At 44.7% G+C, this 15642-nt stretch overlaps 2 protein-coding genes across 3 annotated transcripts in view; one reads left to right on the top strand and one right to left on the bottom strand.

Annotated features, from left to right (window-relative positions):
- HELQ (helicase, POLQ like) overlaps window positions 1–6818 on the bottom strand; it is a 44164-nt gene extending 37346 nt beyond the window's left edge. Inside the window, exons 1-3 of one of the 2 annotated variants that reach the window (XM_040418003.1) lie at window positions 6715–6818; window positions 5390–5548; window positions 1223–1689 (exon numbers count right to left, since the gene is read on the bottom strand). In XM_040418003.1, the coding sequence (XP_040273937.1) occupies window positions 1223–1417 (195 nt within the window). In that variant the 5' untranslated portion in view covers window positions 1418–1689; window positions 5390–5548; window positions 6715–6818. Of the gene's footprint in view, window positions 1–1222; window positions 1690–5389; window positions 5549–6703 lie in introns of both variants that reach the window. The other variant, XM_040418001.1, reaches the window with a different exon arrangement.
- Window positions 6819–6944: 126 nt separating this feature from the next.
- MRPS18C (mitochondrial ribosomal protein S18C) lies at window positions 6945–15551 on the top strand. Its single transcript, XM_040418000.1, has 6 exons — window positions 6945–7177; window positions 9405–9442; window positions 10950–11033; window positions 14227–14284; window positions 15304–15363; window positions 15440–15551. Exons 1-6 carry the CDS (start codon window positions 7096–7098, stop codon window positions 15502–15504), a joined length of 387 nt encoding a protein of 128 aa, XP_040273934.1. The 5' UTR covers window positions 6945–7095; the 3' UTR covers window positions 15505–15551.
- Window positions 15552–15642: the final 91 nt, after the last annotated feature.

Here is a 15642-nt window from a genome sequence, read left to right as displayed (position 1 = left end):
CCACATCGAACACAGGAGGGAAGGGAAAAGGTACTAGGCCTGGAAAATAGGGAAAGGTCACCACCTAGTGAATCCCTAAACTGAGCACTGACTATTATCGGTATGAACAGACCTCGATGGTAGGAATGTTCATACGCAGGAACCTAGAGCACAAACTAACCCTAAAGTACCCTGGAAATAGTGTCAGGACAAAAGATGACCTGTTCCTTCCCAGCTGAAGGAACAGGAGCCTCCCTCAGGCCTAGTACCAAAAGATAGAGGAATACAACAAACTGAAAATAGGTAAAAGACACTTAACTCCGAAGTACGCGGACAAGCAGGAACTCAGAGGAGAGCCAAACACCAGCACTTCCACAACCAGAAGGAGCTATCAACCGCATAGCATGATGGTTGAGACCAGACTAAATAGAGGAGTGGGAATGACCACTTAAAGAGGACCTTTCACCGATTATTACATTATGAACTAACTATACAGACATGTAGAGCGGCGCCCGGGGATCTCACTGCACTTACTATTATCCCCGGGCGCCGTTCCATTCTCCTGCTATGCCCTCCGGTATCTCCGCTCACTAAGTTATAGTAGGCGGAGATTCCAGTCACTAAGTTATGGTAGGCGGAGTCTGCCCTTGTTCTGCTCTAGCGCTGGCCAATCGCAGCGCAGAGCTCGCAGCCTGGGAGGTTATTTTCTCCCAGGCTGTGAGCTCTGCGCTGCGATTGGCCAGCGCTACAGCAGAACAAGGGCAGACTCCGCCTACCATAACTTAGTGAACGGAGATACCGAAGGACATAGCAGGAGAACGGAGCGGCGCCCAGGGATAATAGTAAGTGCAGTGAGATCCCCGGGCGCCGCTCTACATGTCTGTATAGTTAGTTCATAGTGTAATAATTGGTGAAAGGTCCTCTTTAAGCTACACCTGAGACAAAAGGTGTGGTCATAACCAGCAAGAACACGAAAACAAGTTAAACCAAAGAGGCTGTCAAATCACATCACGTGCAGACAGTCTCTTAGATCTTCTGACCCCTGTCACGGGAGAGACCGTGCCAAAATGTTACACGGTGTGTAATGTTTTACAACTATTCTTATGGTGTTTTCAAATATATTGCTATTTTCCTCACTGCTGCCTTGCAGCTGAGCCATAATTCCCTATTCTTCACTGGATAGTTCTTACAGATAATTGTCTGTCTGAAAATTCTGTAGCTTCTTTTAGGATTCGCATCCTACCTGTTGGTCAGAACACAATGTATTCATCGCTTTAGGACAATCAGCTAAATTATGAGTTTCAGATGTTATCTTCATTTCCTCTCTTCCACTTGGCTTCTTCCCAACTGGTGTGTAACAACTATATGCCGAAGGAAGACTTCTTTTCCTTACTGGTGGCCGCCTCTGAACCTTCAGTCCACCACCTTCCATCTTCATATTGTAAATGAGCCCATACTAAGACTTTGATATTATGTATTAGGAAATATTCACTAATTTTCCCAGATAAAGACATGAGATCCAATCTTCAAGCTCTTTGCAATTATGTAAATGTCATGTGTTCATTCCGATTTTCTAAATTCTCTAAGTTTGAAATCTGAAGGAACTTTAAGTGCTATTTACAGAAAACATACATTTGAGGTCACAGTTTCTTCTTCACTGGGGGATTAGAACATTGTATTCAGTTGTTCCTCCACTTGTAATAAAGAAGTCTAAAGAAGCAAAAAGAAAGAAAGTTATTAGGGTCTATTAACACGTCCGTAACGTGTTTTCAGATCCACAAATCCGCAAAACACGGACACGGCAAAGTGTGTTCTGCATTTTGCCGGCACTAATAGAATATGCCTATTCTTGTCCGCAACTGCGGACAAGAATAGGACATGTTCTATTTTTTTCGAGAATGGAAATGCGTAACTGGAAGTGCGGGTTGTGCGGCCCCATAGAAATAAATGGGTCCGCATTTCTGTTCTGCAAAATGCGGAACGAAATTGCGGACGTGTGAATGGGGCCTTAACCAACTAGAAACTGAATGTAGGGATGTACAAAGCCCATGGTGCCTAGTACTGGCACCTAACTTTTTGAGTTTTCTTCCTCTGCGTCTATTTTGTATTGTCCGATAGCGCTGTCTACCTAGTTTCCAAAGCCTGTAGTAGGTTATGGCACATGACATCACTTTATGATTGTGGAGATAAAATCTCTGGGATCCCCCAATGATCTACGATTGTAGGAGCTGCAGCTGTGTGCAGGAAAAATTTAAAAGGGGGACACAAAACTGTGGCCCCTTTAGGCCGCCTGCACATGAGTGCGGGTGAATGCACATAAGATCTACATGAATTTCTGTGGATTTCTGTGCGTTTCTGCACCATATAGGCACTAAAATACACAATTTGATGCAGTTTTGCCGCAAATCTCGCCCATCATTGGAAAAGGGTGAAATCCACAGTTAAAACCGCAAATATAATTGATTTACCGTGCAGATTTCCAAATCCGCAGCATGTCAATTACCGCACGGAAAAAAAATCTGCAAAGTGTACATGAGATTTGTGTAATCTCTTACACTTTGCTGGTACTGTGAACTACGCTGTGTTTTTTCCCCACACAGGAATCTGCATGTATTCCGCATTGTGTACAGGTGGCCTTAGGCTCGTTTCAGATGGGTTGTCTGTGTTACTTTTCAGCCTGAACGCTGCCCGTGACGCGTACACGGCATTACAATGATTTATAATGCTGTGGGTTCCTGCCTGACCTTTGAAGTAAAGAACTGTATTTACATAAATCCGTCGGTACACTTCAATACAGCAGAGGTCGGGCAGGAACCCACAGCATTATCGATCATTGTAATGCCTTGTACGCGTCACGGGCAGCGTTCAGGACGGAAATAGGACTCGCACATGGAGCAACTTGCTGCAATGCTTATTTTTGGCAGTGTTACTTGTACATAGTTCAAAATTCAGCATATCATGGTTAAATCGGGTGCGGCTTTGCCACATGGCGAACAAACCCCACACTTCTGCGTCATACACCGGCATCCATTAAGTCATTGTTAATTAGTATTTCATGTATAAAACTTATTTCTTCTTGAACACTCATTTTGACTAAGGCTATTGTCACATCAGCATTTTTGCAGTACGGTTTTGAGATCCAGCAGGGGGGTCTCAAAACCACAGCAAATGCTTCAGTTGTAATAATACAACTGGCTGCATCCGATCAGAATGGATCCAGTTGTATTATATTGAAAATTAGGAAACCAGATATGGCACTAAAACCACTATAAGTCAATGGCCGCCAGATCCGGGTTTTTCAGTTTCTAGCACTATTGACTTACATAGTTTTTGTTGCCAGATCCGGCTTGTTCAGTTTCCCATGCCGAACACAAAAACGCTTCTTGCACTGATTTTGTGTCCGGCACGGGAACGCAACAAACAGAACTGAAGGCATTCTGGTGCACTTCTTTCTGGTTTTGTCCCAATTGACAATGAATGGGGACAAAACCAAAGCGCTGTGCTGCCGTTTTGAGAGCTTGTGCCAGATATCAAGACCGGACAGCACAACTCAGGTGAGAAAGTAGCCTAAGGGCTTGTTCATGCGAACGTATGTGTTCCATTCCATGCATTGGGCACCGCAATTTGAGGTCCCCAATGCACGGAGAACGTTCGTGCAGGCTCCGGGACGGATCCAGACCCATTCAACTTGAAGGGGGTTTGCATACTTCCGTTCCGTAAAAAGATAGAGCAAGTTCTATCTTTTTGCAGAATGGAAGTACGGAACGGAACCCCATGAAAGCACTGCGTAGTGCTTCCGTAGCGTTCAGTCCTTCCGTTCCGCATCTCTGGATTTGCGGACCCATTGAAGTGAATGGGTCCGCATCCGTGATGCGGAATGTACACGGAGCAGTGTCCGTGTATTACAGATCCGCATATGCGGTCCACAATACAGAAACGGAACACATACGTTCGTGTAGACACGCCCTAAGGCTATCAGAATAGCTTCCATGAATGAAGAATTTCCTAACAGCTGCTCTGGTTTAAGTTCTTCTATTGGATAGGACTATATAGGAGGCAGATAAGACCAACTTTTTAATATATTTAATAAACTTAGCCAAATAAATGTAAATGCTATGCTGTCTATCAAAAATAGTGCAAGAGATGATGCAGTAGTCTGTCCAAATGCAGTTAAAGGAAACCTGTCACCTGGATTTTGGGTATAGAGCTGAGGACATGGGTTGCTAGATGGCCGCTAGCACATCTGCAATACCCAGTCCCCATAGCTCTGTGTGCTTTTATTGTGTAAAAAAAACGATTTGATACATATGCAAATTAACCTGAGATGAGTCCTGTACGTGAGATGAGTCAGGGAGAAGACTCATCTCAGGTTAAATTTACATATGTATAAAATCATTTTCTTTTTTACACAATAAAAGCACACAGAGCTATAGGGACTGGATATTGCGGATGAGCTAGCGGCCATCTAGCAACCCATGTCCTCAGCTCTATACCCAAAATCCCGGTGACAGGTTCCCTTTAAGGGGGTTTTCCCATCTCAGACAATGGGGGCATATCGCTAGGATATGCCCCCATTGTCTGATAGGTGCGGGTCCCACCACTGGGACCCGCACCTATATTGAGAACGGAGCCCCGAAAGTGAAGGAGGGCGCACTGCGCATGCACAGCCGCCCTCCATTCCTTTCTATGGGGCCGCCAAAAATAGCCCCATAGAAATGGGGAGAAGGCTATTTCCGTCGGCCTCATAGAAATGAATGGGAGCATGGGCCGCGCATGTGCGTTACGCTCCCATTCACTTCTATGGGAGAGGCGGGGATTAGGGCTTGGTGGTGGACGGACCCCGGGAAATCTGGGGTCCTCCAGCCACAGCGCTCCCCGCTCCGTTCTCGATATAGGTGCGGGTCCTAGAGGTGGGACCCGCAACTATCAGGCAATGGGGGCATATGCTAGCGATATGCCCCATTGTCTATGATGGGCATACCCCTTTAAAGGAGCGTTAATGTTTAAAACACACATCCCCTATGGGCCATCTCCAGCAGTCCCATAGAGCTGAATGGAGCGGCTGTGCAATTCGTGACCACTGACCCTTGGTGCTGGAATGGAACTACCCGCAAGAGGTTAGTGGCTTTTTTTTCTTTATTTTAAAGCAGCACTGAGCATTCAACAAACTTTGCATTGAACAATAGTACCACACTACCTCTGGCCATTAACTCACTTGTACATGTGTCACTTTAGCAGTTTTCCTCTATGCTTGCTGAATATCTGGTGTGCAGATCTCTCAGACATGGTAGGAGGAGACTAGCTGCCATCCACGGCACACCCAGAAAGTAGAGGAAAATCTCCATCCTGTCTCACAGTCACTCTGAAGCAATCCAAGGATAATGGAGGACATTTACTAATACGTACTGACCTGAACTTTTGTGAATGAAGCACTTGTGCTGACCTATAAACTTCCTAGCTGTAGCTGTGTAGTATCTCTTTGTCTGTGCTTGTCTCCTCAGCTCCTGCTCACCACACCCCACTCCATAGACTTGCATTGACATGAGGCTTCCTGCTGAGATGATCTGTCCTGGATGGGAAAAAAAAGGCATTTATTAAAGTGAAAAGCAATTAACAGAAAAAAAAACAACTGACATTTCTCACTGATAAAACATATTACAAAGTTTCCTGTGGTCATTCTACTACTGATTTATGCAAAGTTGTGTGAAAAGTTAGTGACCATTTAAACATAGTCCAGATGTTAATTAATTTTGTAAATAGATGTAACAGGGAGACCACCTCTATTCAATTAGCAGCTGTTGAATATTTTTTTTTTTTTTGTGTATAGAAAACGGAGACTGGAGTTCTACTTTTACCACCAAACTCATGTAAGCCAGCCGATAATGAGGGAACCATGTAGAGCGTTTTTTTTTAATTTTATTATATTCTAGAAAAATACCACATACCAGGAAAATAAAATAGCACCGTATAGTGCGCATATATATGCATACACAGCTACTAGAGGCTCACAGCTTGCAGATGAACGGTCCTATTCACACACTCACTGTATGTACACCAGCACACATAAACACCCACTACATTCTTCCTACAGACACACAGGCCCAGATTTACTAAACCTACAGATAATCCTAGCCAGGCTGTCTAGACCTGCACAGATTTATCACAGGGGCTCAGGCTGGATGATGAATCTGCTGCAGGGATAGACACGGAGCCACTGTATGTATACTCCGTACACACATGCACACATATACAGAGTGGCATAACTATGGGGTACAGAGTGAATTGTGACCCTGGATTCCCCATCAGTTCCACCTGCTCTGCATTTAGCTGGCACATGCACAGCGGGTCCTCTGGGCATCACTACGATGTTGGGAGAAAGAAGAATTGGGCAAGACTAATTTAAATATTGATCCTTTATTTCTCGCGGGATATATATATACACGCCAGCGCTATAGCTGTCTGGCCGTGGCTTATTCCCCTCTCCTCACTGAAGATACATGCATGCTTGGCCGAACTGAGCATGCACGTTACTGTCAGAGTCAGGAAGAATGCCTGCCTGCCAAATGAGCAGTTGAGGGTGCATGGGCACATGCATGCTTATGGAAATGTCACAACTGTAGATATGCGATCCTAGGGGAAGGAGTGTCACAGAAAAGAATAAAACCTCCAGCCTGAATGGCTGATAACAGGGAAGAGCAGAATGTATTCATCTGCATGACCTTACCGTACGCTTACCAGTAGAGGCACAGGAGATATAACGTATCCTCGTCTTCAGAGTTTATTTGAATCCTTCTTTTACAGAACTGCGCATGCTCCAGCAAATTGTAACCGGCGCGTGCTGATGACGTCAGACGCTACAGGGCGGCCATCTTTCATCCGGGAACATCATCTCACTACAGTAACACACATATTAAAATAACGCTTCCGCTCATAAATCACGTATCTAGGTCTCTTTATTTGACTGTACTGTTCACTGCGCTGCTTTTGGTCCGGGTTGCTGTCACTTTTAGGGGGCGGAACTGTATTGCAGGGTGCTATGTTGTCAGCCGGGCCGGTGAGGGGACGGGACGCAGCTTCCTCTCCTTCTGCAGGTCACAGGACGCAGTGTGGAGGAGGATGCTGGCTGCCAGGGTATTGCGGGGTGCAGTGCTGAGGCACCGGAGGCCGGTACTGTGCTCGTCCTCACTATACAGTACAGGTAAGAAGCTTACCTGCTCTACACATTCATGTCATGGGGGGTGACCCCCATTCCTAGGGAAGTGCTTGCCTATATGTCAGGTATTGGTCTTTGATGGGTGGCTCTGGGGCCATTGGTTTCATGCTGCAAACCCATACAGGTGCAGCCATTGGTTGCATGGCTTGGCAGCATGCGCCAGCTGCACTGTGGCGGGGCACCCTAAGGGATCTAGGATCGGCAGCGAAAAATACCTGTTCCCAATAGTTGCCCTGTTTAAATTAAACACACCGCTGCGCCGCAGATAAATGAGTGATGGCTGGTGAGTGCGTCTTTTATAACGCTCCTTCTCTGCACATCGCCCTGTGTGGCAGGCAGGACGATGGCAGGAATGATATTAGGTCACGTACAATGCGTTTTTGTAATAAAAAAAACTGAAGGTTTACAAACAACATCTCCTAGCAACCATCAGTAAAAAAAAACGCATTGCATCTGCACTTGCTTGCGGATGCAATACGTTTTTCACTGAAGCCCCGTTCACTTCCATGGGGCCAGGGCTGCGTAAAAAAAACGCAGAATATAGAACTGCTGAACTGATGCGTGAAAAAAAGAAATGCTCATGTACACAGACCCATTGAAATGAATGGGTCAGGATTCAGTGCGGGTGCTATGCGTTCACATCACGCATTGCACCCGTGCGGAAAACTTGCTCGTGTGAAAGGGGCCTTAGGGCTGTGTGTGCAGAGCAGGAATCACTGCTCGTCTTGAAAGAGCACATTTATTATCATGATTTATAATGGTGTATATTTGCTTCTGCTTGACCTTGCTTCTCCAAAATCAGGGCTCATGCACTGGGATTGTTCTAATCCACAGACAATCTGCACTGCGCTACCGCGTGTGGAATTGTGTGCTTTGTATTGCTGTTTTCATGCAGATTTTCTGCCTACAAATCCGCACTGTGTGCAGGTCACCTCAGGCCTCTTTCACACAGTCAGGCTCCATTCCGCATTTTGCGGAACGAAATTGCGGACCCATCCATTTCTATGGGGACGTGCGTCCCCCGATCCGGAATTGCGGACCCGGAAGTGTGATCCTGAAAAAAATAGAACATGTCCTATTCTTGTCCGCAATAGGCATATTCTCTTAGTGCCGGCAATGTGCGGTCTGCAAAATGCGGAACGCACATTGCCGCTGTCCGTGTTTTGTGGATCCGCAAAACACACACGGATGTGTGAATGGACCCTCAGGCCTCATGCACACGAACGTATTTTCATTCCGTGTCTCTTCCGGTTTTTTTTGCGGACCGTATACGGAACCATTCATTTCAATGGGTCCGCAAAAAAATGGAACATGTCCTATTATTGTCCGCAAAATACGGAATGCACACGGATGTCATGTTTACATCAATATGAGGCCTCGTTCACAATTCTGTGTCCGTTTCAAGTCAGTCCGTTCTACATCTGTGTTTGGTCCATGTGTCAGTTTTTTGCTCTCTGTGTCATCCGTGTTCCACAGACACTGCTCAGCTGAAAATTAATTTCCAGAGCATCTCCTATAACTAGTCAGTGAAAAGCGGACTCAACACTGATGCCACCCGTGTCGGTGATTTTCACTGACCCATAGACTTCATCAATGGGCGTGTTTGGTCCGCACCACTGACCAAAGTAGTGCAAGTCTGTACATGTGCTGTCCCTGGAAAATGCAGACAGCACACGTCAGTGAAAAACGGAAATATAAACACGATCATGTTTTGTGGATCCACAAAACACAGATCCCGGCTGTGAGCATGTTGCCTTTTTTTCCACTTGTCTAGAGAAAAGTCCTATTCTTGTCCAAATGGACAAGAATAGGACACGTTCTATTTTTTTGTGGGGCCCAGAACGGACTTATGGTTGTGCTGTCCGCATCTTTTGTGGTCCCATTCAAATGGCCATGAGGAAGTAACCTTGTCTAGCAAGACTTTGACCTGTCCACTAGAACTAGGTGCCCGCAGTGCTGGGATTGGGCGGGGACCTTCATGACGGCCAGTAGATTACACAGAACACTTTTCTAGTCATCTCCTCAAGTGGCGGCTGCAGGGAGCCCTAATTCTACTTCTGGCCGCAAGAGTGAAATGAGAGGTTTTTGAATTTCCTATAAGGATATATAAAGTTTATCAGCTCAGATTAGCTGAACATTGCCATCAGGGCACCGCCAGAATCCACCTAATATGTACTGGACATGTATTCATAAATTTCTTTCTTTTCCCCAGCTACACTGGACAGTAACCATGCTGCGCTCGAAGATATGGTAATGATTAAAACTCCTTAATGTAAAAATATATGGGGTCATTTATCAAACTGGTGCAAAGTAGAACTTGCTGAGTTGCCCACAGAAATCAATCAGAATCCACCTTTCATTTTCCAAAGGAGCTGTCCAGAATGAAAAGTGGAATCCGATTGGTTGCTATAGGCAACTAAGGCTACTTTCACTCTCGTTTGGTGCGGATCCGTTCAGATAATACAACCGTCTGCATCTGTTCAGAACGGATGCCGTTGTATTATCTTTAACATAGCCAAGACGTCTTGAACACCATTGTAATGGGGGACGGATCAGTTTTCTATTGTGCCAGATTGTGTCAGTAAAAACTGATCCGTCCCCATTGACTTACAATGTGTGTGAAGACTGATCCGACCCCAAAACGAAATGGAGACGGAACGGAGGCAAACTGATGCATTCTGAACGGATCCTTTTCCATTCAGAACGCATTAGGGCAAAACTGATCCGTTCAGGGCTCTCACAAGTGGTCCAAAACGCCAGTTCTACTTTACACCAGTTTGATAAATAACCCCAATAGTACTTGCACATAGAATTCTAGAATGTATTTCTGGTGGTCACTATTTTTTGCATGGGAAGATCCATAGTGTTAGGCTACTTTCACACTCATGTTTTATGTGGATCCATTCAAATACAACCGTCTGCATCCGTTCAGAACTGATCCGTTTGTATTATCTTTAATATAGCCAAGACAGATCCGTCTTGAACACCATTGAAAGTCAATAGGGGACGGATCCGTTTGCTATTGTGTCAGTGAAAACTGACCCATCCTCATTGACTTACATTGGGTGGCAGGACGATCCATTTGGCTCTGCATCGTGAGGCGAACACCAAAATGCTGCCAGCAGCGTCTTGGTGTCGGCCTCCAGAGCAGAATGGAGACGGAACAGAGTCAAACTGATGCATTCTGAGCGGATCCTTTTCCATTCAGAATGCATTAGGGCAAAACTGATCCGTTTTGGACGCTTGTGAGAGCCCTGAACGGATCTCACAAACGGAAAGCCAAAACGCCAGTGTGAAAGTAGCCTTACCTGCAGACTCTAGACAAGTTTAGGTAACGGCGACATTTGAAATGTATGTCTATGGTGTGGCAATGTGACTACAGTCACAAGATCCATACTTGCTGGATTTTGCACACGTAGAATGCAACTATTTACTCCATTGACTTCAATGTAAATTACATGCAACTTGGTAGTGTCTTGGCAGTCTAATCACAGCAAGGTGCAGACAAGTCTCTGGCTTTTTTTTGGGCATTTGTAGTGTGTGTTTTTTTTGTTTTTGTTTTTTTAGACTTGTTTTTGCCCTTATGGTGTTTTTTGAATGCCTAGCAACTGTTTAAAGCTTTACATTTTTGTTATATTTAATACATTTAAAGCAAGTAAATATTTTTTTACAACTTGTATATTTAGCTTTCATTTCTTAATTTTAAGCATTGGTTGCCAATGGATTAGCCTGATATGTCACTTCCTATTAACTACAGCCAGAGAAAATAGAAAATCCCTTCAAAGAACCTCCAAAGAGGTGCATCTTGTGCGACATCCCGGTAGATTACAAGAATACCCAGGTATGTATTTAGAGACCTTGTACAGATTCTTGGCCGCCATTAATGGGTGAATGTATTAGGATTCACCATTCTGTTGAAATGTGAGGCGTTGATGGAAGAGGTTTAGGTATCTAACTGGAAAAAGGAGAAATTCTGAAAACAGTAAATTAAACTTTCAAATGGGATTTGTATCTTAAAGGGAACCCGTCACCAGAGGTGTCACAATTTTTTTTTCTGGAAGAGTATAAAATACTCCTCTTACCATTTTTGAGGAGTATTTTTACCTGAGCAGGAGTACGGTAGTTACAGTAAGACAAAAAAAGTCGTATATGCAGGACTTTTTTTGTCCGGTAAAAAGATAGAATCCTGAACGGACTCCATGATCGTCAATGGGGTCCGTTTAGCTCTTTTCCTGTCAAATTAGGCTGGGTTCACATCACATTTTTGCCCCACTTTTAACAGACACAAAAAAAAGTATACGTTAAAGGATGCCTCAGACAGATGCCATAAAGTTCTTTTTTATAAAAAAAAAAAAGTATTACATTTTTTGGAATTTGCAGGAGTCCAGCACATGTGTGTGTGTGTGTGTGTGTAATATATATATATATATACCCTGTTTCCCCGAAAATAAGACAGTGTCTTGTATTAATTTTTGCTCCAAAAGATGCGCTAGGTCTTATTTTCAGGGGATGTCTTATTTTTCCATGAAGAAAAATACGGTACACATTTATTGTTGAACAAAAAAAAGGAAATCGGGGTGGGGAGGGGGATCACTTTAAATGGCACAGGGTGATCAGAGAAGGGAATCAAAATGACACAGGGGTATCGGGGTGGGGAGGGGGATCACTTAAAATGACGCAGGGGGATCAGAAGGGGGAATCAAAATGGTACAGGAGAATCAGAGGGGGGGATTACGATAGCATTATAGTACCCCTTCTGATCCTCCTGTGTTATTTTGATTCCCCCCTGTGTCATTTTAAATGATCCCCCTCTGATCACCCTGTCATTTTAATTACCGTTTTTAGTCTCCTCTCCCCCCCCCCCCCATCTTCACCAGACATCCCCCACCTTCCATCAGATATCCCCCCCCCCCCTTTACCTGTCACCCCGTCCCCTGTGTGTTCGTGCCAGCCAAGTTGTGAGACTCCATCAGGGCAGAGCGAGCAGCAGGCGGCAGCTTGTCCTGGCAGCGGCCAATCAGTGAGCTCCTTACATTCTGGGGTGGCTTGCTTTATAATCGGGGAGTCATTATGTTCGGCGGATGCTTTATAATCGGGGAGGCCTTTATTTTCGGGGGATTCTTTATTATCGGGGAGGCCTTATTTTCGGGGGGGATGCCTTATATTACAGTGATAGGCTAGAGGTAGGTCTTATTTTCGGGGAAACACGGTATATATATATTGGCATCTGTTTTTTTTTCCTGTCCATTAAATGTATTACAAAAACCCAGCCTTATGTGCTTCATCCAGCACTTCTGTTATTTTCGTTGTTCTGCTCATCTAACAGAGCAGAACAACAGAAAGAAATAGCAGTGGTGTGAATGTGTCCCTAAGACAGGGGTCGGCAACCTTCAGCTGTTGTGAAACTACAATTCCCAGCATTCATTTTAATGAGAGTTCTCACAAGAGCAGAGGAAGTATGCATTCCGGGAGTTGTAGTTTCACAACAGCTGGAATGTCGGAGGTTCCCTACCCCTGCCCTAAGAGGTGGGTATGCAGGGGGACTATTACTGGTGTAAATTAATCAGCCAGTTATAGCCAAGTGATAAAGTACAGTCCAGTATTGTGGATCTTCCCTGTACTTTATCAATTGGCTAGAATAGCCTATCTGCATTCACTATACCAGGGATCAGCAGTCTTCGGCACGCCAGCTGCTGTGAAACTACAACTCCCAGCATGCAAACATGTTTGCCTTTTCTTTTAAAGTTTAACCGTCATTCTTTTTTTTATTTTTGTAATGTGTAGGGGCAGTGATATTTACCATTTTTGTAATATACTTTAATTACTGAAATCGTACATTTCCATTAGAAAAATAGCTCTAAAGTCAACCATTTTGAGCCTTAGCAACGCTCCTCTGTCTTCTGTTTATATAACACAGTCAATGTTGAGCAAGTCTCCACTGTTATGTAAACAGAGGAGCGTTGCTAAGGCTCAAAATGGTTGACTTTAGAGCTATTTTTCTAATGGAAATGTACGACTTCAGTAATTAAAGTATATTACAAAAATGGTCAGTATCCACTGCCCCTACACATTACAAAAATAAAAAAAAGTGACAGTTACACTTTAACTCCCATAGAAGTGAATGAATTATTCTGGGAGTTGGAGTGGCGGAGGTTGCTGATCCTGCACTATAGGCATTACAGTGTGATGTATGTAGTGCAGTGTGTGATTGATATATAGATGTATGTGATGATCAGACACTGCGCTGTTACCTTGTTCTGTACTGGATGTCCGAGCTGTAGTTTTCCACCACTGCCACCCGTCCTCGGGAACAGCACACCGCTCCCCCTAGTCTCCCGAGTACAGCTCCTGCCCGGGAGCTAGCCTCCCCTACTGCCGGACACGATCGCTCCGGCAGCCCGCCCACACCAACCAATAACAAGGATCCTTGCTGTAAGGAGGTGTGCTATTAGTTATTTCAGGCACAGGCAGCATGCGCTGATGAATGGCAGGGAAAAGTCTTTGGCCTAAACAGGCGTCTATGACGCTTGTACAGGCATTATTGCGACCTCTGCCTGTCACCATGAAAATCAGAGGAGGAGGGGCTGAGCAGGCTAAAATATTGTGTTCATTTAAAGCCATGTGGGTGGCCCTAATCATTGCCTGACAGCATTACTAAGCATAGAGAGTAAACTGTCAATCATAAGTAGAACCACCCATGTGACTTCTAAGCATAGAAAGTGCAGGTATTTATAGGATTCCCTGGGAATCGTTTAAAATGTCCGCAAGCAACTTGTCCTAAAATGTAAATTAGACAGGTTGCGTCCATTTGCAGATGCAGAGCTGCTGGGGGGGGGGGACGTGACGATAGGGCGACACGATAGTGGAGGTCCAGCTCCATGCACTCAGCATAGGGGATGGGTTTTCTTCTCTTCAGCCTTTAGCAGAGGTGAAGCAGGTCAAGAATGTAGATTATGGCTTAGTATTTACTAATCGGTTTGGCTGGAGCCATTGATAATAACTTTGACATGGTCTACCCTACTTGTATCTGACAGCTCCTGTCTCAGTTTGTCTCACCTCACACTGGTCGCATTTATGGAAGGCATATAACAGGTAATTGTCTGCATGTATCCAAAATACTTTATAAGTAAAATGTGTAAATTGCTCAACAGACATCTGACAGGGCAAATGTAAAGGTCCGAGGTTTCAGCACTAACCTAAAAGGGGTGGTGCAGCCTGGCATCCCTGACGATCAGCTGTTTGATGAGGAGGCGTCGTCTCCTGTGGCACACGTACTTGTAATTACACTACACTGCTACTCCACAGGAGACGACAATCCCTTTAAGTTACCTGTAAAAATGTGACCAAAGACAGGGACTGTGGTGACATAACAGGAAAAAAAACCAATAGTGACCCATCAGACCCCCGCAGCTTCCAGATTCGCCACTCCTCCCTCCAGTAGTGACATGCCCGTATGGACAAGTGACCACTGCAGCCAATCACTGGCCTCTCATGCCGTATACTGCTGTAGCCAGTGAGTGTAGGGGAAGTGGTGCTTACCACAGTCCCGGTCTTTGGCCACAATTTTAACTCTTGATATCCCCTTTGAAGGGGTATATTTTTACACGTGTGATAGAAATGGCACATAAAGCCACTTACTGATATAATGTCTGTAGGAGGTTTGTGCGAATGTCCCCGTTAGCATACCTCCCCCTTGTTTACCACAGACTGCATCTGTGATTGTATGGCACTCTGGTCCCTAGTAAAGCTGCTGATGGAAGGGCACGTGACCAGTTCCTTTAAACAATCTTAAAGGGGTTGTCCACCTCCTGTTCTATTGTGGGAAGATAATTTGGTCATTACTTACCCCTCCATCGGGCCACTGTCTCTGCTGCGTTCAGAATAGTGTCAGGATGGGTCATAAATATCAGATTAGCAGGGGTCCGACTCTTGGTACCCCAGCTATTTGAAGGGCTCGCAGAACTCATGCGAGCTCAATGTTCCCTTCAATTATAGTTATAAAAGCTGTAAGTGCTGAAAGGAAATATAACACTGTTTTTCGGAGAAAAGGCCCAAACACCGAGCACAAGTGTAAACAGAGCCTTACCACTGCAGTATTATGTCTCCCATAGGATTATGTGGTCTGAAACAACGGGCCGTATCGAAAGCCATTAAAAAGGCGACTATAATGGGTAAGAGTTTTGGTTTTTGTCTGTCATTCTGTAGATAATGTAACAAAATCAACATCACGTGGTATTTGTCTTGTAGGTTTTATGCCGGTCACATACAAGGACCCTGCCTACCTCAAAGACCCACAGATTTGTGATGTTTGAAAAAAAATATGTTATATGTTTTGTTAATAAAGAACCGTTTGCCAATACGTCTGAACATTTATTGAACCTAACAACGTAACTTAACTCCTAGCGTGTTTGACCTAATACAAGAATCATACTCGGTCCCTGGCAGCCTAT

The sequence above is a fragment of the Bufo bufo genome, chromosome 2 (assembly GCF_905171765.1).
Source record: "Bufo bufo chromosome 2, aBufBuf1.1, whole genome shotgun sequence".
Taxonomy (NCBI): domain Eukaryota; kingdom Metazoa; phylum Chordata; class Amphibia; order Anura; family Bufonidae; genus Bufo; species Bufo bufo.
Note: the sequence above shows the minus strand (reverse complement) of the source record. Positions and strands in the feature narration are given on the sequence as shown.